The 24,659-nt window shown below is 36.9% G+C and overlaps 1 protein-coding gene across 6 annotated transcripts in view; it reads right to left on the bottom strand.

The window, feature by feature from the left end:
* Nucleotides 1-1,721: 1,721 nt before the first annotated feature.
* The window catches only part of UTRN (utrophin), a 356,530-nt gene continuing 333,592 nt past the window's right edge, over nt 1,722-24,659 (bottom strand). For all 6 annotated transcript variants that reach the window (XM_039567915.1, XM_020583681.2, XM_020583682.2 and 3 more), the window contains 7 exons: nt 23,261-23,326; nt 15,729-15,887; nt 15,103-15,346; nt 8,738-8,846; nt 7,184-7,270; nt 4,535-4,557; nt 1,722-3,878 (listed from right to left, as the gene is read on the bottom strand). In XM_039567915.1, the coding sequence (XP_039423849.1) occupies nt 3,870-3,878; nt 4,535-4,557; nt 7,184-7,270; nt 8,738-8,846; nt 15,103-15,346; nt 15,729-15,887; nt 23,261-23,326 (697 nt within the window). In that variant the 3' untranslated portion in view covers nt 1,722-3,869. The remainder of the gene's footprint in view (nt 3,879-4,534; nt 4,558-7,183; nt 7,271-8,737; nt 8,847-15,102; nt 15,347-15,728; nt 15,888-23,260; nt 23,327-24,659) is intronic.

Genomic DNA, 24,659 nt, shown 5'->3' on the forward strand with positions numbered 1-24,659 from the left:
TACTAATGGTCTTTGTCCAGTATCTCTGACCTAGCAGGGCTGGTGTCTCATAATCTGTCTTGATTTTGAACATCTGAAGAGCCTTCTCTTGGTCCAAGAAGAAATAATACCACCCACATGAAGATGATTGTTTCACTGTGGAAGTTCCCCTGAAGATGAAGCCCCAATAGCAGAAGGACTTCTACCCTCTGATTGTAATTAGATGCATCAACCTTGCATCTTCTCTGAAAAATTGAACTGACATGTTAATACTACAGCTTAAGGGTGCTTTCTAATGAGAATTTAAACAGATATGCTATCAACCAATGCCATCCATTCTGGGCTGTGCAGGAGGGTGTCCCTCCTGATGTTTTGCATAGATGTGTTTTGGACACAGACATAATCCTTCCCATGAAAAGTATCAGGTTGGCTTTATTGGGCCTGACAAAATAACAGCATAAGAGGCTGGTGGGTGCTTAAAGGTAAAGGTTGGGCGGCGAAGTGAGGGAATGCTCACCATTGCACTGTGCATGGAGGACCAGAAGTGGCCAAGCCCTGTCCCCAACACCCTTGAGAAAAGCTCTGTGGCTGGTGAGAAGTGGATGTCATTCTGTTCCCCCTGCCAAGGACCAGGACCTTTGTGGCACAGCACTGAAGCACTATTTTTAAGTGGCAGCATTACAGAGCTCTGGCACCTGCTACCTTAGCAGTCAGGGCACAGAGGGTGCAGATGGTAGACCGGAGCACTTCCATAAAGTATTCCCAAAGTCAGGCCCTGGTACTGATCCATACCTCTCTTTTCTGCTGCCTTCAACTCTACAAACATATAATTTAAATGTTCACTTTTTTAAAAATGACAGATTGTGTGGTTTAATACATGCTTTAATCCAGCACTCTCTTCCTCTTAGATACACTTACTGTTCTAAATACAGAACTTCGACTTTTTGAATTTAATATTTGCTAGTTCTGTAGTCAAATTCCTTGCTAACTGCTGAATCACTTGAATAATGTGAAAAACCTTCTCTTTCCCTACAACTTATTTGATAACCATCCTTTTACAAACTGAGGGAAAAGGTCATTACTTTGACACTTATGTTTGACATTTGTTAGAGTTAAAAAAAACCAAACAAAACCCAACAATTAAACATGAAACCAGTACCAACTGTTATGATAAGGAAACAAAAGTGTTAGGGCTTTGGACTTCTTTTTTCCTTTAAGTGTAGCAATTCTAACACAGTCATTAACACAATTTGCATTAATGCAAATACCTCAAACCAGCACAGGGTAGGAAATATACTTTCTGACTGAATACCTAATGCTGTGGTTCAGCTGAGCATGTTGACTGAAGGCTACCAAAAACCTGAAGACTCATTTACAGTTCTCCTATTTGACAGAGCTTCATGCATTATTGCTGCTCTGTAATACATGCATAGAACATTAAAAAAAAAAAAGCAGTCTGGTTCTCAATGATCAGATTTACTATCTGTCATGAAACTGAGAAGGATTCCAGACTAAAATCACTAAAGATGGAAAACTGGAGAATATATGCAAGACTTATGAGGAAAAAAACCACTGCTTATTTATATAAATTCAAACCACACTGAGAAAAAGCTAGGCTATACAAATTGACTATTACAGCATGCTCATGTTAATCTTCAGAATGAAATTTTCAGCATTTAGCAATGAGATGTGCCATCCTTAAAACCCACAAAACTTGGAAGAACTCCATATTTTTTCTCATGTTACTGCAATATATTCCTTTTATTTATTATTGTCTCAGAAGAAGAATGTTACAATGTAGTGTTTGAAGCAGCATTTACTTGGCAGCAGAGGACAAAGGATGCATACAAACACAGGCAGAAAAACAACTTTATACATAGCCTCATATTCAGAACAAAAATAAAACCCACCAAATTCACTACTGAGTTCTTTTTATACTTATGTTGGGAGTATTTTTAAGGATTTTTTGCCTAGAGAATTATGTAGCTTAATAAAAGCCAAGTACTTTGCAGAGAACAGAATATAAAGCTATTTCCAATACTACTTATGAAGATAGGTCTGAGGTAGAAAGGTGGTCATGGCTTTCCTCTTCTGTAAAATGTGGGATTTCTTCTTCTCGGAATAACTACATAACATTTTAATAGATGAAGCATTTATAGGAGCCAGCATCTTCTCTTTTCACCTTGACAACTTTGCTCCACTTGCTCAAGACTAACACTTAGCAATTCTACAGAGCTTTTCAGATGCTAACTAAGTCCTACATCACCTTTGAGCGGTAAATACTATCACCCCCATTTTACAGATGGGAAAGCAGAGGCAGAGTGGTTAAATAATTTTCAAAGGGTTCAGAAAGAACTGGCACTGGTGCCAACAGTAGAAGGTGGTCAACACTGTGCCTGAATCACTCCTTGAGCAACAGCAGTTCAGGAGTAAATATTGTGGGTGCAGGACAATCTAGTTGGCAAAACTTCACAAAACCACTAGAAATTCCTTACCTGCTCTTTTAATGTTCCCTAGCATCTTTTTAGTAGCAGTAGAGAATTTTACACCTCTTTCAATAGCATTTTGAGATAAGGTTTTTTTTCCTTCAGTAATAATTAAGAACAACACAGTTTTGTTTCTCTCTACTATACATGAAAGATATTGCATGCAGTTTTACCAATTAAAGGTATGTCCTAGAATTAAAGCAAATGTCCATGCAGCACTGTAAACTCTGTGAAGGCATTAAAATCTCTTACGATAATCTTTAAACTAGAGGTCATCTGATCACTGACATAAGTTTCCCATAATGATCCTTATCAAAAGTACATAAATAAATCATTTCAAAGATAAGGATGATCTGCAAGATTACAATGCCAAATGATAACATCTAAGTGCATTGCAGTTCTGGAGAAAGTTCTGTGGCGAATAGTATTGGAAAGGGCTTTCTAATTGTCTCTTCATTTCCAAGAGGAAGACAAAAGAAGGGGATCTCACAGAAATGAGCTTTACTTCATAGACTGCAAATTCCAAAACTTGAAGCAAGTTTGGCACAGCAGGGAACAGCAAAGCTTTGTCTTTGAACAAAGTTGGGAAAGATTACACTAACTTAGTTCTTACTAAAACCAACTTAAGCCATCATCTAAGTCCTCTTTTTAGCTATCTCCTGATTCAAAGTAACATAAGACTTAAAAAAATAATCCTCCAAATGGAGTGTGTTGGCTGGAAATAACGAAAAGAAAGTTAAAAATACCACTTAGGTACATGAGGATGCTGATTATGACTTGAAATGAGACTTTACCTTGTTTAACTGAATTAAAATACTGTATCTTGCACCTAATGACAGTTATTGTTAACCAGTAACAATAATACAGATTATGGGAACTTCATATGCCAATGCTGAAAATAATGCAAGGATATTCTGAAATCTGTGTGGTCAGATGGTTACCATATAAATAATCAGTACAGAATATTACAGGTGTGAGAAAATAAAACTAAGAATACTTTACAATGCAAAAGCAAAGAGCTGAAAGGAATGTATAACTGTAATGTTTTGCTCCAAACTCCTTAAGCAGTTCTCTTTACAATTATCAAAAAGAATGTATATAAAGCCCCTGCCCCTTTTCCCCTGGCTGTATATTTATACAAATCAGTGACAAATATTCCACTGCTCGTTAATTTACAGTTGCATAGAAATGGAAGAAGGAAAAAAAAAAAGATACTATAAAAACAACATCCTCGTCTTTGGGTATTCAGTGTTGTACTGTTTCAAGTAGAACACGCGGTCAGAGCGCACCGCGTGTCCCGGGGTCCCGTGCAGGCTTCTGATGAGGTGGAACGTGCGGCCGGCAGGTTGTAGAACAGGGCTGTGCTGCACGCCAGGGAGCACTGGCTCACTTTACGTGAACACTTCACATGGCCTGTCGTGATGAGAAACAACATCAGTACCATGTGTTAACACACACAGAAACTTCTAACTGCTCTGGGCTCATTCAGCTCAGGACTGGGATGTCATCTTACAAAATCCCTGTATGTTAACAATTTACATGCATTGGCCTGAGACTCAGGTTAAAAGAAATCTAAGTTTACAATATTGCAGTGTTTAAAGTTCTTGTTGAAGTGCTTGCCTATTTAGAGCAGGCAGCTTAATCTAATGCCTAAGGTGCTGTGTGGCTCCTGATCCTTGTGCAGTGGTGCCCACAGGTCCTGAAAGTGGAGCTGCGGGAACCAGGGCACAAGGATATATGGAATGTCTTTGCAAGAACCAGCTTTGATCTTGCAAGCTGATGCTGGCTTGAAACTAATTGGCCCCAATAAATGCAAATTGGTTCCATCTGGTCAGCAATGCCTAACTGCAGAACCATAACACCTTTGGCAGTGTCTGAACTAGTAGAAATTTTCTACTACCTGTGATATGCTGGAATCTGGCCTTTCTGTTGTCTCAGTCTAACTTCCAAATAGACCTCTATGGAAAAATGGAGACAAAACCACCCCAGCCCCTTTGCTCGAATGGAACTTTTCCACTTGCTTTACTTTGTTTCCAATGCTTATGCAAGTATATAAACGTGTCTCATACCTGTGGTCTGCCAGTGAAACTTGCTGCAAATAGAAAGAAAAGGTTAGAAATTTACGATTCTGCATCTTGACAGTTTAAGAACAAAGCTCTTATTGGGAAAATCCCATACTACAGAAGAACAAAAAGACTTATCTTTAAAAGACTAAACATTTAACTAGAAATGTGTTGTAATGCTGTAATTCTTCACAAACTTACTTTTATCAAATTTATAGCATTACAAATATGTAGGTATTATGAATTATTTCATTTTCACCACTTGTAACCATATAAACCCCTGAGTGATGTATTACAGTATCATCTGTTAAAAATGCTCTGTTCTGGATGTCACTCAGATGCACAGACAAGACTTCTGCACAGTGTTGTACACCTGCCTACTTCTGAGGACAAGTGACATAAATAAGGAAGGAAAAGGAGGCATTATATCTATGATCAGTGGATCTGAAGAACAGAAAAAAATAAAACCAACAAACCACAAAACAGCAAAATCCACCATTAAAAGCCTTGCTGGCCTTACTCTATGAATAATTGCTTCATGAAGGATATTTAGCATAAATAGACTGATTTCAAGATGAATTATAACCTGAAACCCATGAAAACAAACAAAGCAAGTAAGACAACTGTCTCTGTTAAACGATGAAAATGGGATAAAAATTATTTGCATAAGGCTCAGGTGCTAGTAACTCCAGTATCTCCTAATGGAGGTTAAGGCCATGGCAGAAGAGACAAGTAAAGACGAGGGTGCGAAAAAAGTATTTTACTTTTTTTTTAATAATTGGACATGAGATGTTGCATGTGTTTAGATAAAATTTAGCTTGGTTATAATTAAAAAGGGTAAGGATGTTGCTCTTTAATGTTAGGAGAAGTCCATGGAATCTACATAATTTAAAGTCTTACAGAACAGGTTGGACAATTGTCCGGCCAGGAAGACAGAACCCTCTTGAACAGCCACAGGAAAAAATGATGGACTTAGATGGTCTGTCATGGTCTTCCTTAGCAAAACTCAGAGTCTAATGCACTTTTTTGGGAAGGCCAGACTAATAATCCTCATTCCAGGCTTCTAAAACATTTCAGATATGAATCTGACACAGTCAAAAAAATTTACTCCCAAGTAAAAGATGTTACAGAATGACTGAATGAGAACAAACATAAGTAGTACCTAACTGGGAGAGTGTGGTTTAGCCTGACAACGGGGAAAAAGCCACATGAAATTTGGAACTGTGCCTTCTTTTAATCTTAAAATGCTCAGATACACTTCACAATATGAAGCGGCCATGGTTTTCATTCGCAGTATCCTCCTGCCTCATTCAAGGTGTTGGTTCATAGAATCAGAATATTTTCTGTTTCCCAGTCCTGGAGAACAGCTGTCATTACCAAGCTTTAAATTAGCTTTAAATTCATTTGGGCCAAATGACCCTGTAGTTGTATAGTCACATAGCAAGAGAGTAATTTGCAAAACCAAGAACAAATGCTTGAGTTGCATTTATACAGATCTGTACACACACACATCCTGGAGGTGTGCTGAGGAGCTCCACCAGCTGTTGACTTCAAGACAAGATGCTCCTTAGAATCAAATCCTTAATTTGCAGAACAATGGGCTCTGAACTATTGAACTCATCAACAACCAAAAAGGACAGCTGAAACAAGACCTTTTTTGCTAGAACCTAATCTGCTTTTCCAAAATATGCAAAGTGCATCTTCTGTGATCAGTTACTCACAGCCAAGCAATGTATGTACAAGAGATAAAAGGGGTATTTTAACAGGGTTCACAGAGTTTATGAAAATAGCACAGAGTTCAGTCTTGATGCTTCCAAAAGAACTGCGCATAAACAGCCACTCTCTCACTCCTGCCTTTTAAAACTGACCATTATTATTACATTTCATTTGAAACTTTCAACAGTTTTGAGAATATATCAAAGCTTTCACTACTGTTTTTCTAAGGCAAAACAGCTGAAATATCTATATAGAGAGACATGTATATGTATAAATGTATTTTACAAGACCCACCAAAATACATGAGATAGCTCCTCACTTTTGCAAGTGCAGTGACACTGGAAGAAGGAGGTTAAGTATGTCAGCTGATACAAGACAAGCATAAGGAATGAGCTGGTTTTCCTTTTGATCTTTCTTTAACAGACACTGAAAAAAATATCAGCTTCCACTGTATTTAAGCAGGAAAAGGTGTTATGTGCTGCATTCACAGATTTCCTCTGGTCTATTTAATAACTAGTTCAGTAATTAGTCTAAGGACTAATGGTCTAAAAACTTTTTTTTCAAGCTTTATTATAAAAACGGCATTCAGAAATTCTGAATCTGCATTCACTTAAGTTCTACAAAAGGTTTTTATTAGCAGCTAGTGAGATTCTAGACGTCTTTACCCTTATGTGGGCACTGCTGAAAATTCGACATTGAGATACAGGCTTTCTTTACAGTGAATCACTTCCACTTAAAACAAGAACATTTATTTACCTTCACAAATAGTGTCTGTGGAGGAATTTTAAAGAACAGAATTATATAGCTTGCATATCTTGACAAGAAATCTCCTCAAAGATACTTCTTTTCCTAGTCAATACCACAAGATTGAGCTTTTTTTCTTCAAAAGACCACCTCAAATTCAATACTATCCTCAGAGACTTATTTTGTTAAACTTACAGCAGCAAGCTGGAAATGTGTTGTTGATTTGCTCCATAACATCTGTTAGATCTGTGTTGGTATCATGAGGTGGAACTAACAAGTCATCTGCAGATATGACAACAACAAAAAAAAAGAATTTTGTAAGAAGAAGAGAAAAAAAAAAGGACAACATTATTCTAAAAGGCATTCTTATCCAACCTTCCAGTTAAATACTCCTTTTTATTTCAAGGGAAAACACTACCTCAAGCCTCTGTAATGTGCAAGAACTATCACTGATAATTGCCAGCCTTGGGAGAGGAAGTGGAAGTTACATTATAGATTTGCAGTCAAACTCATTTCTCTTTTATTAAAGCTTAACCATTGCATCCAAGATTTATCTAGAACAAGTTGCCAGCAAGGAACAGTATATAAAAATTTACAGTTAAAATAAATAAAATGTTGACAAGATGAGGGAATTAAACTGAGTAGCTACTCAACTAAAATTCTGTTCCAACTGCATATGATTTGTCATGTAAGTTTGAGTGAATACACCTTTCTTTTTCTGAAAAAATCCCAACATTTATCTTTTAGATGGTCTTTATTCAATATGTACCAGCCATTTCAGTAGTGCTAAAATCCTCCTTGCCATTTATTTGAAAAATGATGCTTAAAATTAGCCAAGAGAATGGTTAGGGAACGTAACTGGCTCTGTTGTTGGCAGTACTATTAGACAGCATCTTTCACAAATCTACCACTGCATGAAATCAGACTCAAAGAAGTTCCATGATTTTCCAGATAAAGTAAAAACATATGTTAGTGCTGAATGAAAACTGTTCAGTATGCAAGAGAATATTTTTCCTGTTTTCCATAGAAACAAAATAATATTTAATCTGTAACACAAGGCTTAAAAAGAAAAACAGGAGGAACTTGCACCTAAGATAATTTGAGAAAAATATTTTCCCTTGCCCCCTACTTTTGACCATGCGATGATCTGTAGTTATTTCTGCTAACTCCAGTGGAATTAATGAGTTTTGATACTGGAGAATTTAAAATAATCTTTCAAGAGAGAAATCCCTTTATGTGCAGAGCCTGTACCTATAAATACTGAATTGTTCCTAAAGCTGTGAACCTTTTGGGAGTGGGAACATCAAAATACCAGGATAAGCAGAGGTTACACAAGAATTTTTAAAGCAGACAGGAAGTGTACATTACATGATTTGGACATTTGGGCCTGTATCTGACAGGTCACTTGGGTCCATGTGTATATGTAGGACAAACAGCTCCTGGCCACTTCAGTCCAATGAAGTCTGGTTACCCTTTCAGTGAGGATGGATTTGCCCAGTAAATTCACTTGGTCAGAATAGATGGAACCAAGGAGTCTATCGACAGAAGTCTGTAATTCAGAGTCACATGGATTCGTAGGATACCGCAGCTCGTTGCAAGTGTGAGGAAGCAACACCTCCAGCTGCACTGAGCAGAAGCATCACAAAGATCCATTCCTTTTGATTTAAAAATCTTTCCAGAAGATGCCAACAAACCTATCCAGTAGTCACCTATGGCCTCATGAACACATTATCTGGTCAGAACACTCACCTGTCTGATGGAACTGTGAGCTTGTGTCCTGCTCGAGCGGGAAGCCAAGGGCAGAGTGCTGGGGCGAAGCACAGGGAGAGGTGCCATTGAGCCGGGAGTCTGACTCGGGCTACAGTAGGGACAATAAGACACAAATTTATGTTATTTGTATCCACATAATTTAAATGTGGGCTTGTAGGCAGCCATCTTGCTCCTTTCCTTTTTTATGTGCTCTTTCTTGTTTGTCCTTCAAACTACTGAAAGTTGGCTTAGGTCTATGCAACTGCTGAGGGGTAAAAAAAAACCCAACAAAAATACCCAAACCAAGAAATTTTTAGAAGAAAATTTACACTTAAGAACAGTTCTTTACAAGACTCCAGTTGATGGTCTTGTTAAAAATAGTGTTCTGTTGCATCACAAAAACACAACGTCATGTACAACACACACAGTATGTCAAGGTTCCTAGTCCAGCTCTGCAGAAAGACTACACAATGGGATTGCTGGGGTTGTATTTATCTGCAGGGACATATACATACATACACACATAGAGAGAGGACATTCAGCTAGGGGCCCCTAAAAACCTTTACAAGGATGACTAATCATGCTTAGAAACAACTGTTCAATCAGGAACAGTTTTACAGAACTCCAGAATCAAGTGAAGACTCAAGACAGATTCAAAACAACTTCATTAAATCTAAAAAGTGGTAGCCAGCCATCACTCCTGCTGATGCTGCTTCTCAACCATGTGGAAGACACCAAATTTGCAGGAATCTGTACTACGTGAAAATTTGTACTACATAAACTCCTGAAAATTATGAGAAATAACTTTGAGAAAGAAGCTTTTCTGGACCCTTAAATTCACTTGAAGAATCACTGACATTGATATTACATTTAGCTGTAACCATATATGTGTTTGAGATGACACTTAAATCTACATATAGGGACAGAAAATAAGAAAAGAACATAGCAGCTCAGAAATATTGGAAGGGACCTTGTTCAGGCATTTTTCCCTTCTTTTCCTTCCTTCTTTTAAAAATTCTTTTGAGGAAGAGACTAGTAATACAGTATTTGAGCTCCAGAAGTGATTGTTCTGAAAAAAACCCAGAAATAAGTGAAATAATATTTACATATGAGGTAGATGTAGCTGAAATTGTTGCTGCTATTAGCTTTTTGATTGCAAATCATCAAATTACTTCTGAACAGCTTAAGGAGCTGGTTATTTAAGTAAATCTATTAAAAGCAGATACTGAAGTAATACAAAAGATCATTGCTTTTAAGGTCTTTGAAACTGAGCAAGTACCTAAAACAGCTATGAGACTTGATGCAGAGTTAGAATTCAGAATGGCTGTTAATTTGTGCACAAGTTTGCTCCTCACAGCCTCAACAGCAATATTCAACTTCTTGAGATGGCTTGCAATTTAACAGAAACAATGCTCAGTAAAACTGAAGACTGTTGAACAATGAAAGATACTTTTTCTTCCATATACAGTAGTGAGAAACAGAAGAAAACGTTCTGCACTCAGAACATGTTGAGCACTCAACAAATCTCTTTTTTTTCTCCTCTAAATCTCATCTCTTTCAGCATAACAATACTAAGGGCCAGCTTTGACTAAAAGAATAAACCAAGAAATAGTCTGCATAGAAGACAAAGAAAAATGGAAATGTTTTCAAGCCAGAGAAGGATTTTACTGTCAAGACACTTCTATGAACAGTGAATTACTATCATGTAGTTAAGCAATTTGCCACTCAGTACCAGGCTTCAATCCAGCTACAGAGTCTAAGCAGAATGAGTGTGATGATTTTAAATCAGCAAAGACCAGGATAACATAACCCAGGCAATTCTGTAATGCCAGCAACCACCGTTTGAGATGTTAGAGCTGTAATGGTAAAGAGAGGAAGCAAATTCTCCAACAGCTAAGAGTCCCTTCAATACAGAACAACAAAATTAACTCCAGCAGCAGAGTGACTGCTTGCCCACCCGACAAACAGATGAACAGAGAGAATGTGAATAATCCAAAATGCAAACTTGCACCTGGACTAAATCTCTGTCCCTGTTCAAGGAGCAACTATGAATGAATTGTGCAGAGATGACTGAGGGTGAATGAGAAGATCTATGCTGGACATACAAAACTACAGTACAGCACAGGCTCAGTCAAGGGTAGTGAGACATTGCAAAGTCAACAGTTCATGTTGATAGATAGAAACTAAAAGCCTGCAAACTCAGGTGATGAGTTAGTCAAGGTACCACTTAATAGTTCTGTTGTAAGTGATAAAAGAGCACGGCAGAGCACAAGGACTACCAGTGGATAAACTGAGAGAAAACAAAACATACTTGGAATACCTTATATTGGTGTATGAATGAAATATTGCAGCTGGATTTAAAAACAAGTCAAAAACCACAAAACCTTCTAATCAGAGGGCAATGTCTGATTACTTAATTTCATTTAAGTATACTGATAAACATTACACTACATAGTACCAGTGACTGCAATAAAAAGAAAAGCCAAAACAAACCAAATTCTTCTTCCAAATGAAAGACAATATTGTTAAACAGCTGAAGAGTGGTGTTTGGAGCAGAAAGTGAAGGTTTGTGGTAGTGGTATAATTGCCCTAATATAATAATCAGACACTGGAAAATGTTAAATGCAAACCAGTTGAGGATATAGATATATCTGCATGTATTTATATGGTTTAATATTTTACTGTTAGAGAACTTGAGAAAAATAACAATAGACAATCATATTCTCTTTGACTTCAATAGCATAACACCTACAAAATATGAGCACTTCCATCAGCCATCTTCACTTCCACTTCAGCCATCATGAAGTTCATGTATTCTTATTCAAAACAACACAGCGGACAACCCTTAAGCCAGAAACCAAAAGAAATCAGCTCTAGATGTTATTATATACTTGCTGCTTCTTCTTGAAAGAAATAAAAGCAGGGATACTGAGCATGCCTCTATAGGGATGAGGGAGAGGTTTCCAACTCCAGCCTCAGAGAGTTTTCAAACTTCTTTTTAGGCAAAACCAAACAAAGATATGAAGGGACAGATAGGTTCTTCTCCAGGAAACTCTGAAACTGGAGGGTTTTTTCTGTATTATGGCAGTTTTTAAAGCATTTCAAAGGAGATATTTATTTCAACCAGTTTTAATCTACAGTGCCTTATTTCGCTGTGCCTCCTGGTGATGTCTTTCTCAAAGAAGAGCCTGAAGTGCTCTGTGGCTTAACAGATAGCTAAGACATACCTGCTCTTTCTTTGACTTCTTCTACTTTTTGTAAAAACTGAACTATACCTCAGTGTCCCCAATCTAAAATCACAGGAAACCTCAACAATGCTAATTTTATTACCACATTCATTACAGAAGTTTCTTCTTGCTCCAGACTTTTTCTCCCAGCTACAAAAGAAACAAACTCTCCTTGCTCTTCTGATAAAGCTCCTCTGCTTTCAGCTGGAGAGGGAGTTGCAGCCCCTATTTACTCTCTCAGTCTGATCATACAGCTGTTGACAGATGATTTAGCTCCCACGTACTTCAATATCAAATTCTATATGAAACCTCTATTGAGTAACTCAGAAAAAACCAGAAAAATACAAACAGACTTTAAATGCCCTTCATAATAGACCTCACTTCAACTTTGCAAATTCAGTATCTATAAAGGCTGAAAAAAGAAAAATGAAAATGAATTATTTGTTTTTTCTCTGTCTGATTAACATATTAGTATCAAAGCTGTCACATGCCAGTTCTATTTCACCTTCCTCTTTGGCACCCTACTCAATCAGGCAGACAAAAATGACAACATACTGTGACAGCTACCAATCCTTTGGGCTTGCTAAAATAAAATAGTATGGTAACCTCAGAGCTGTGACCTGAAGTAGACAAATGTGCAGTGAGGATGCATGCATATTTCTGCTAAAGGTTCTCTCTGAATAATGTCCTAAAATGCTCTCATCTAGATCAAACAGTTACTACATGAAACTTTCTTTCATTAACTCTCTTCCCCAACATCTGTGTATAGACAGACTCACTCCAATCTTTTGGAGAAAAAAAATCCAGTATTTTATACTCAGTAGTATAAAACAACAGTCAGGAGGCTAGTGGAGAAGAGGAATGGGGAGACTTGCTGTTGATGATGGCATAAAACGCCATCTGTGGCAAAGATATTGCTGTAAGACAGTTGTACCCTTTAATGCTAGTAATTACACTGTTGTTATATATTTTGAGATTGGGATTTATGAGCATTAATAAGAAAAGGTATTCCTTTTATCCACTAAAAATAACTGGGACAGCCAGTAAAAGCAAAAGAAACAAATAAATATAAATAGGCTTCCAGTAAAGTCCTTCCTCAAGCAGTGAGAGAGATAAAGGCTTTCATAAAAGGTAGTGGCCAAGCTGACAGAACAACAAACATGCTGAAGAGTGGTCATTTTTTCAGAAAGGGGGCAGTAACAGAAAGCAGTGCTGCTTCATGATTCTATTAATGTCAAAATAAATTTCAAAGAACATTACAAAAAATTTAAATTATTTATAATTTCTGAATCCCCATCAGGGGAGTAGCTGCAACATTCTGGAAATAGCTTGCCAAACATCTGGTAAATTAAGTAATGATATGTATAGAAAGCAATAGTGAAAAGCCACAGGTATGTTATAAAAGAAATAATGCAGACCTTCTCATATACTTGACTTTGTACCAGCCACTTTATTAAATGACAGAGGAGAAACAAAGACCTTAGGAAATAATACTTGGAACAATCAGAAGCATGGCATGACTCCCACAGAGACAGGACAATTCAGACAGAAAGCAGAAGAGCAATAGTACACAGTAAATGAGGTAAACAGTCAGAAATATTGAAAAAGGTCACCTCTATTCTACTTTACCCTATCTGAACCCAAAAGCTGCACAATGCCTAGAAAATTCCAAAGGCAGAAATGATAGGGAAGAATTACTGTCCCTTCTCCCACCCACTTTATCACAACAAAAATGTATACCCTAAAGGTGTTACTAAGAATGGTATAAGGATTCCAAAAAGATTACAAAATTGTAAGATCATCCTCAGCTACATTAGGGGAAAAAAAAAAAGTTTTAAGGAGTGAACAAGTTTCTGCTCCAAGCACTAAGCTGGAAGTGACCATGGATTTGGCAGAACTTCTGTGTTTCTATTCAACATGTTTCTTTGCATATTTTAAACCCTTTTCTGAAAGACCAAGTATTGGCCACATATCCCAAGATCCTTACTTTATAAATTATTTTTAACAGTGAACCAGTTGCTATCTTCCCTGTGAAATATTTCATCTACTCAAATACTGATTAAAGATGCTAGAATAACAGTAGCAACAAAAAAATTTACTCTGCTAGAGGGGTAGGGAAGTCATTGGAACAGATGCATCTTAATCCTATTCAGCCAAAATTACCTAGTAAAAATAACAAAGTCAGCCAGTGAAACAAACAGCAAACACCTTAATCCCTGTAATGAGTGTGTCATCTACAGCAGGAACTTAGGCCATTTTGATACCTGGTTTATGTAGTCTGTTTCTTGGCTTAGTTAAATCCTCTACTACATACAGCCAGTTATCTGACTGATGGAAGGCAGGAAATACTTGCCTTATTATACTCTGTCCCAAATGTAATGATTAGTTAGAAGAAAACATTCACACAAATTTATCTTCATTACTCAAGCTTCCACACATGATATAGTACAAACTACCATCTCCAACAACACCTGGTATATGTTGCTGCTGTTATTTCTATAACCCAGGTGTGCACGTGCTGACTTCCAAAGCAATCAGTGTTCCTTCCACCAACAAGGAAACCCTACGATCTCCAGCTACCAGCACTTGATAAAAGGCTCTTACCTCCAGCATTCCTTGTGTGCAGGACCACTGCTGTAGCTTATTGGTCTAAATATGCTACTCAAGAGGAACTGGATTTTTAATGTAATTAATTGCTCCTTTGTATTTCAGACATATCTTTGGCCATCTGTCTCTGGCATGCTAAGAGAAGTTTGAGTGACTAACTGTGACAACAAATAAACATTATTTAAGGAAAGTGTCTGGGAAAACTGAAGTCAAACATGGGATGTGGCTGGCATCATTACTTGGAGTAGGGTATCTATTTTCTTCTGGTGTTTTTTAATTAATGAAAACCTATTGCTCTTGTTTGTGTTATTCCCAATGCTTCGTAAGTTCCCATGATCACTCCAGCACTTGTAATCATTTTCTGCTCATTTGACTTTAACCATGGCCTATACTGGAGGGTAAGAAATAATATCTTGTTAGAAATTATTGATTGCAACAGACCAAGAGAGTATGGTGAAAATATCTGCAGTAAAATGTCAATGCCTTTGCTCCACCAAGAAATCCATCATGCAGAAACAAGTGTACAGGTACCTGTTCGAGTAGCTGCCGTAGCCGGTGAAGCTGAGACTCCAATTGTTTATTGTGATCTTCCAATATTTGCATCCTTGCTTCCAGACGACCTTTATGTTGCCTTAGGAGTTTAGCTTCAGCAATGAGCTCGGCATCTTCAGAAGCATGCTGAGGTGACACAATGGAGTCAGGAGGTGATGCAAGAGGGTTTATTCCTCTCCGAAGATGTTGCTCCTTTAGTTGCTCATACTCTATCTGCAGACTCCTGGGATATTGAAAAGTGGAGGAGAATGATGACTTCATCAAGTAAATGAAAATAAAAGACTTCTTAGATCAAAAGATGTTAGCACCTCCAACTAACAAGACATACAAAGCTCATACAAAGACAAGGCCTTGACTTGTTTTATGGGGGATTAACAAACAGGCAGTGAAGTAGAAGTGAAACTAGTTTATTTCTTCACAGACACTCCCTCTTCTATCTAACAGCCAGGCTATGCACAACATATGCCTTGATTGTGGATTGTTGGGGTTTTCCTTTTGCTAAAATCACGATTTCTAGGTCTTTCTCATCTTCAACATTGTACATGCATGGCTCAAACAACAACACCGAAATGACAATTCGGACACCAGTAGGATGATTATGAGACCTTTGCTCTTCCTCAAGGTCAGCAATAATACGCTCCAACTCTCCCCGCTCTTCCTTCTCCACTGACTTGAGTATCTGAGCAGGGCTCTGTGGCTGACTCACAGGCGACTCTCCTCCCAGCGTCTGACAATACTGCTGGATAAGGGCATGCTCATCCTCTCTGAAACAATAAAACAACACAGATAAAGACAGAGCAGTAAAACATTTATTATGTGAGCAAACATCTCTATCAAGCTGGGGGATTTTGTTTGTTTATGGAAAAGGACCAAGCGAGAAGGAATTAAGCCTAAAAAACATACTGGAAGGAAACCATATGAACATACAACACATAGGAAAAGAAAGATTTATCTGTAGTAAGGGATCAGTTTAATCTATGCAGAAAGAACCAATGCTGCTAGTGGCTTGAAAAGAAACAGTGAAAACAAGAATCGGAGATAATATAAACCAAAGATGACTGATTTGAAATGCCTTAAAAAGAAATAAACAAACAAGCATCTGCTAGATCCACTTTTTTAACAATATGTGACATTTTTAAAATCTTTAGGAGCTAATTTTGGTTTGCTCAATTTACCCATTAAAATTAGAGGAAAACGTTCCATTTTTCGCCCCCTATTTTGATACAAACAAACAATACTTTGAAATTCTGCATTGGTAGCAGATTTCCTTCTTAGAGGTTCAGGGATAGAAATAAACTATAACACTGTCCTCCTCCTGACTCACATGAAATTGCCTTCTGGTAAGGAGATAGAGAAGTCCTGACACTTTCAATTATGCTTTAATACCAAAGTGAATTTGGTTTTGTATAGATGTGCCTTACTTTCCAAGTTGCTGACTTTTCTCCATAAATAAAGTCAGATGGATAGAAAGTGAAAGATACCACATCCTAAAACCAGTTTGCTTGCTTGCTTACTCAAGAAAGATGAATCAACAGACAAACATATACTATTCATTTTTTTAAGAGAGAAATTGCTGCAGCAGTATAAATGTTGAAGAAAATCCTCTTTAAATTATCTCCTTTACTTGACTACAAACCAGAGACTGCATACCTTACGATACCATGAAGTATTGCCCCCACAAACTTTACCCTAAAGATCTCCTACAGTTAAAGCATGGTCAGATCAGAGTGACAAACACATAGGCAATATGCATGCACATACTCAAGTATCATTTAGAAAAGACACTTTTCCACATTAAAACTATTTCATGTGCTAACTTTTTTCCTCCTATTGTTGGAAAGTAGCAGCTGTGAATGCTGCTATCAACCAGTTATGGAAAGAAAAGTATCCTTACGGACTGCCTTTGAAAGCACATGCAAAGAATCAGAAGTTCATTTTATGCAAAGTATTTCTTTTCCAAATAAAAGTGTAATGGAGCTTTTCAAGAGGCTTTTTAAAATTTCTTGTCAGTCAATTTAACATCTTTCACCACAGAATTTCCAAATACAGTCTCACTTGAATGAATAGTAAAACCAGTTATTTAGAAAAGTATACCCTGGAAGAAACAGCAGTTATTTCTGTGCTGAAAAATAGTCTATAAATAAATGCATGTACAAATAAAACATCTTAGGTGTCTTACAGGCCATGCATATGGATCAGGGGGGTCCTCAGAAATAAGTTAAAACTCTTGGGACAAAAGGAGAAAATGCATGTGATAGGAATAGATGAGAATTGCATAAATACTGTTTGTGTAATGAAAAACCTTATTTTATCCTGTTGAACCAAGATTTTTTTGTTAGCTCACTATATCAATATCAATTTAAAAGCATCATCAATATTAGAAGCAAGACAAAACAGCCGAAGATTTAATAAATCCTGATTCCTGGTGTCTGTCTCTTGGAAAAGTACTTCTATCATTTAGCAAAATGCTTTTGTTCTTTGTAGTACTGCTTAAGACAAAATTTGTACTGAAGACTAATCTTATGCTAGAACAACACCAAATTATTTCTTCCCAAGGATAACTATTCACTATCTACCCAAAGCTATCATGTGGCCCTCAATTTTCCAACCTGTCATCGAGACTTGAAAATTTAGACTCTTACAATCAAAGAAATGTACATCAAGTAACACTATGCCTGCCAAAAAAATCCAAACAAACAAACAAAAAAAGCCTGTGACAGTTCTGTCCAAATGAATAAAAATTTAATGAATTTTTCATTAAATACATATACATAGAGTTTAAATATAATTGGGGTTGCATGTGCATTTAAGTCCTTAAAAAAATAGTGATATCCAACAGTGTTAGCTGAAAAAGAAACAGAAAGAAACAGAACAGTGCTCCCTTCCCCCACCACTCTTATCTACAGAACAAGAAAAAGCCTTTAACTGCTTTATCTTCTTCACTACTTGAGTGATCTCAGGGAAATTCATAATCACTGTTATTTTTCATTAATACTTCATGTCTACTTAAAACTAAAACAAAGGCTTGTGCAGTTAATGGAGTTTGGACCAGGTCCCAGTGCGATAATTAAAACCTCACTGTACTTCTCTACCCTTTAGTCATCCTGACAAAAATACCCCACTCCTTATAGCGAAATTTTTGCCAAAGTGAGGTAACCCCTCCGGGGGCTTCAAACTGCGGGGCACAGCCCTGCAAAACGTGCAGAGTATCCTGTGACTGAAATGGCCACAGCAAGCCAAGAGTGCTGGCAATTCAATGTCACACCTTCGGCCAACACAAAAACAATGTTAAAGCAGGCAGGTGAGAGAACACAGCTTTATCATCCGGGCTTCAAAACACCATTTACGTGTGAATTTAAGTGATAGTGTGTGACTACACATACAGCCTTCTTTTGTGCAAGGGTGATGATGATGTCAGGAAACATTTACTTGATCTAGTTTAGTCTGGTTATTTTAATTAGGCATCAAAAAGCTGCTGTCTACGATTTAAAATTGTGAATTAGTTTATAAACAAAATTTAGGTCATCTAAAATGGATCTTTGTAAAAACAGGGCTCTGTAAAGATGGATATATTATATTTATTTGACTTCGTTAAATCTGAGATTCTGTCAAGATTTTGCATTGGGTGTAACCTAATTTTTTAATGAAACTTATAAATACTTTTTTTTTAAAAAGAGTTTACATGGTGAATGCTTATATACTTTTGACTGTATTGTGATCCAGTAGATGAGATCAACACAGTTACAATACAGGTAATTTTATATTTTGGTCTCACGGTTATTCAGTCTAGAAAAAACTTCATTTCCGTCCTCTCCCACTGGTTCAGAGTCTCAGAAAGCCTGCTGGAGAGGCTGCAAATATTGATTGCTCTTTTCTCAGGCATCACACGTTGCAACTGACAGCACGCTTTTTCACAGGCACTTGATAAAGGAAGTCTTCTGAAGCAAAAGTGTATTTTTACCATGTGTTCTACCTTTGGTCTGTCTTGCAAAATTACTAGTTGGAAAAAACACAGCCTTGAACCTGCACCAACAAACCTCATGACTGTAATTAGGACAGATTCATTAGTAGCACAGGAGTCTCAGGACAGATCTTCAAATGACCTACAACATAAGGTCATTGTTCTATGCCGGGCAAATACTTTTGTTTTGAGAACCTAGGACATTGTTCTGTAGAAGTGGTGGGAGATAGCAATCAGCAATCAAAATAAAAGCATCACGTAAAAATTAATTGCTCACTCTTTCGTGGTGGTTATTTTATTGAATACCCTGTGTGCTTTGACAAAACAACTAGAAGTACACAAAGTCCTTCAACAGCAGAGGCTGTAGCTCCTATTCTGCATTTCACCATAGTAAAAAGCAGCAAACAAGATATCCCAGAAGGTCAGACTTGAAAGAAGTACATCTCAGAGGAAAAGAACACCCCAACAAAGAAGCCCAGGGAAAACAGCCTTTGAAGTATCCTATTCACTTTCTGGACATATATTTTCAACATGTCTATTCCAAAACATGCATTGTGCATCGAGGAAGCAAGAGGCAAATAAAGCTGCATATAACCTCCCTTTTATTGGACTATGCTGTAGAAAAAAAAATTCCGATTTCCTAACCATCACTTTTCACCAGTGCTTTATTTTATCTGATTAAGAAAACTGATTGCTAAATTGGATGTAAGGAAGATGTGGCTACTTGTGAACTTACTTCATTGACAATATTAATTTTTTGCTGTAGCTCTCATATTAAGCATCATGAGTTCTAATCCAAATAAAGTGTACCTTGACCAGATGATGCTACGAGACATACTAGAACAAGGATGAAAAAGGTACTCAAAAATACTTCGTCTAATTTACTTGTTCTTCTCCTAATCTTACCATCACATGAAACAAATTTCTCACTGTGACAAGATACCTTTTCACCACTTACATCATGTCACAGTATTCAGTTACTACACACTGGGGCTCCAGTTTTACTTACATCACATTAAGTAGCAGGTAAAAGTATCAATGGCCTTCACTTCTGAACCTGTTCCTACTTCTGGACCTGAGTGCAGAGTTCCCTAACAAATAAAATTTCAGATATGTTCCAACTCTGCCTTAAGATGAGTGTGAAATAGCATCAACAATGCTGCAGACATGAAGATAACTGGTAGTAAAGGCACTAACCAGAAAACAGCTACTAAGCATATGCATTTATTCTGAAAGTATGTCTGTTATGCCCAGTGCAATTAACTTCAGTATGGGCTGGATAGGACAGCTCCTACACTACAGGAATAGGACAGTTACGCTCTTGTCCTATTTCCCTAACAATTTTTATTTTCATTCTACTACACTATCAAATTGTGAGGTATAGCCTGCTGTCAGGAACACTATTTATCATTCTTTGCTGTAAAGACCTAATTTTTTCCTTATGCTCATCTTCATTTGTGATTAGGTAAGTCTGTTTTAAAGAGAGAGATGTTTTTGCATGAATTAAAGCCAAATAAAATCCATCACAACATTCTAGCCTACACATTTAGAACTTTCTAATCTAAAGAGAAGATGACATGAAGGGAAAACATTTCTATTCAATGTATTTGTACCACAAAATTCATGCATGAGAGCATTAGAATGTTTTAAAGAAGCTGGACATACTTCAGTAGAGACTGTGCCTATTTTTGCTATCTACAACTATTTTTTTGATTAAGGAAAATGTATTTTTTTAATGGAATTCACATATCTTTAGGAAAGGGGAGGGAGTTAGAAAAGCTTAGTCAGAGAGACAGAATTCACAACGACATTCAAGAAAACAGGTTAGTTAAAACCCAAGAATTATCTTTGATGAGTGCTTTCTTAATCAAATGGCATATTGCAAAGCATTCCTGAAAATAAACTAATTATTTTTAACTAAGAGCAGAAGTTCTCTTCTTCAAATGTAGATGACTTCTTACATATAATCTCTGAAACATGAAGCATGTTAAAAGTATCGTTGCTGAGCTGGTGAACCTGACAAGACCAAAGCAGTAACTTTCAAAATCAAGTGCAATATTGCCTCTGTTCTATATTCACAGTAAACTGAAGGACTCTTCAGGACCAATAAAAATGAGATCATGAAAGATAAATCCAATTATGAGAAGCAAAGAATTTGATTTCCAAACTAGTAATTGTTTCCTGAATGTTTCCAATAACACTATAAAAAGAAAAAGAAGTTTGGCTCAGAGGTTTATATCTGAGCTGAAAAAACATGCATTCACATTTCAAATTGCTCCTTTGAATTCCATCCATATAAGAATGACTACACTATCCCCATTTCTATGTTAAATGGCATTTAAAAAATAAAAATAGATTTGAACTATAATCCTAAATTCCCAATGTTTCAGCAACTTCTGATCCAAACTGGGATACAAACTGGATAGTTCTCTGGAAAAACCTCTTCATCTAAAAGGGCTGTCAAGCATTGGAACAGGTAGCCCAGGGCAGTGGTTGAGTCAACATCACTGGACATATTTGAGGGAGGTAGATATGGCACTTGGGAACATTGTTTAGTGGTCGACCTGGCAAATGTATGCTTTATGGTTGGATTCATGATCTTAAAGGTCTTTTCCAACCTAAATGATTCTATTACAATATTTTAAACTTCAAACCACAGGCCTTCAGAATTTTGAGTACTTCAGTACTTACACCTTAATGAAAGCATGCATTGTAATCTGCAAATAAAACAGAAGGTGCCATTGTGTACAAGGTTACTTTCTTGTCCATATTTCATTTGTGTAACAGTCCCCTGACTGAGACCCAAATTCAGAGGTACATATCACATGTTGGTACACAAGCTTTCCATGTTAATTCTTTTTCTAAGGAAAAGGAATGCAGGGAAATTGCTTTAAAATCAACAGGTGATTTGCCAGTAAAAAGTTAAGCATACACCCACCTTTTATCATTGGGATGGGTGGTTGTTTGGTCTTTGGATATGAGTAGGCTCATTAATTTCAAAACACACAACTCAAGTGTATGAGCATTTAGTTGCCTTCAAGTTTCCAGCTTTACTGCCAAATGACAGTGTGTTTGCTCTTTTTTTTTTTTTTTTTGTGGAAGGGAATCAAAAGGGAATATTTTGGCTGCATTTCTCTCACTGGTGAGTGTGCCAATGACAGAAACACATTAAAACAGTTCACATGAATAAAAGTTTTATTTGGTATGTAAATAGAGTTAATTAATCAGGAAAGAGGCAACATTTAAAGAGGGTCACATGCTTTTTTCAAGCAATGTATTTTAAATCTCAAAATGTTAAGTACACTCATGGATAGAATAATTGTATTATTAGATTTCAAAACAGTAAATGAAAGTATTACTGATACCAACAGCATTTTCTAACTAAAGCTGAACAAGAACAATTTTGGTTTTTCTCTTTAAAAATGCTGATGGTTTTTGTTAATAATTTGGAAGAGGCAGAATCCTATATCACTGATTTAATTAACTGAAGGGATGATAAAGTGAGGTTAAAACATTTGTTTTTACATTCAAAAAAACTGTATTTTATTCATCAGCAATTCAAGGGGTTCTATGCTTTCCAAGTTTACCAATGCATTTTAATTAAGGTTTTTACAATAAAAGTGACACATAATTTAAAAAAAAAAAACAAAAAAAACCTGGCACTGGTAGAATTAATGTAGGACTATGTTTATTACATAGTACAATTCCAGGTACAAACAGATGGATCAGCAGCCAGAAAACTGAAGTATAAACAAGAAGTAGCAACATTGTTCTGGCTCTGAAGAATCTTCAAAGTACCGATGATATTTTATTTTAATAAGAAAGTTGTCTAGGGTCTAGCAAAAGCCCAGAAAATGATTTATTTTCTTTTATACTACAATAAAAGCAGGAAAGAAATAAAAAGTAGAACCTACAGATCTGTGGCCTTTTACCAGTCACATGAAATATCCTGACTTTTGAAGCAGAATGGCTGACAAATGTAGAGCTCCCACACGTTGTCAAGCGAACATCACCAGTTTCTACAATTGGTGCTCGGAATAATTAAACTTATGCAGGCATCCTAGAGCTCACACTTATTAGCTGCTTTCACTGGGACTAAGTCCTGTGTTGGAACTGATGAAGATTATACCATGAATCTATAACCAAAGTTCCTAACAGCCTTAATGAGTTACTTACACGCTTCCTGTGGTGGAGCTGCTGTCCATGAGGAAGGAGCCATTGGTCCTTTCCATCTGCGCAAGCCTGAAAGGCAGGGAAAGACCACGACTTTCAAACAACATGCTGCACAGCTTAAACACAGGCAGTGTGAAAATTTATTCTACTTAGAAACAGCTCTGGTATGGCAATCTTTGTATACATGATTAGGAATAAACTCCTAGATTTTGTGACAAAACCCTGTAATCCAGAGGACTTTTATGAGAAACTTGTGCTATGATTAATTAATTCTACTTGCCAAACAACAACAAAAAAGTGTATTTTCTAACTCTAGTATAATTATCATTAGCATCGCCACAACTCTCATGGCAAAATTAGTTAAAGAGATGTTTTCACAGATGGTTTTCTTTTTGAATTTTCTAAAGCTGGACTAACAAAAGAGGATGAATCTTTTTTAAATATAGCACATGCAACATCTGAAATTATGCTTGGCAAGTAATACCACGCTGTGGACAGACAAGTCCTGGAAAACAGCACAAAAAGCAGTATAATTACAGCGAGTCATTGCCTACGGTTCCTCATTTTGGAAGGAATTAATTTAAAAAGTCTAGATTATTAGACTGTATATACAAGGTCATGCAGTTCTTTAAAATCAAAGCAGAAATTTTCTATCTATTCAAGTTTCCAGGAAAGATACACCTTATGTACATGAGAGACATACATAAAAAATTAGGAACACTCAATGCTCTACACATATATTCAACTGCACCGAATACAGCTATTTCCTTTACTATAAAGATACCTTAATTTCACATATATTTTTGCAAGTGCATTATGCATTACTATAGACATCTTCAAACTTCCTTTTGAAGGGAGTGTGTAAGGCCCTAAAGATCTGGGAACCCTGGTGAATTCTTTTAGAATGGAGCAAGTTTGCCCTTCTGTATATTGGTTACTATTCCTGAGGGTTGTAGAAGAATAAATGAAGGCACACACTGGGTGTCTTCTTGATTGTCTCATCCCACCATGTCTGGGGTGGGACATTGTGCTCCAATACCTCCCCTGAAAGGAAGAGAATCTCCAAAGTGACTAGAGACACTCAGATCATCTCTGCTCTGGGGCATCTCAAACAAATCTAGTTCACAGTGAGGAACATGCTTACAAGTCACCTTCATAAAGCTATTTAGCTGAGCATCTTTAAATCTTTTGATGAAACATAGTTTTAGAAATTAATCTTCACAGTCCCTTTGTCACACAGGGAAGTAGTACAACCACCATTACTTTTCAGAGAGAAGGGTCTGCCCTGAATCCCTTAGTGAGTAACAGATATTCCAACTCACAAATGCACATTCCACCATTATCATCACATTTAGGATCTCCATCATTAATGAGGATTTGCTTGGGATAATATGTGGAACCA

This window comes from Corvus cornix, chromosome 3 (assembly GCF_000738735.6).
Source record: "Corvus cornix cornix isolate S_Up_H32 chromosome 3, ASM73873v5, whole genome shotgun sequence".
NCBI lineage: Eukaryota > Metazoa > Chordata > Aves > Passeriformes > Corvidae > Corvus > Corvus cornix.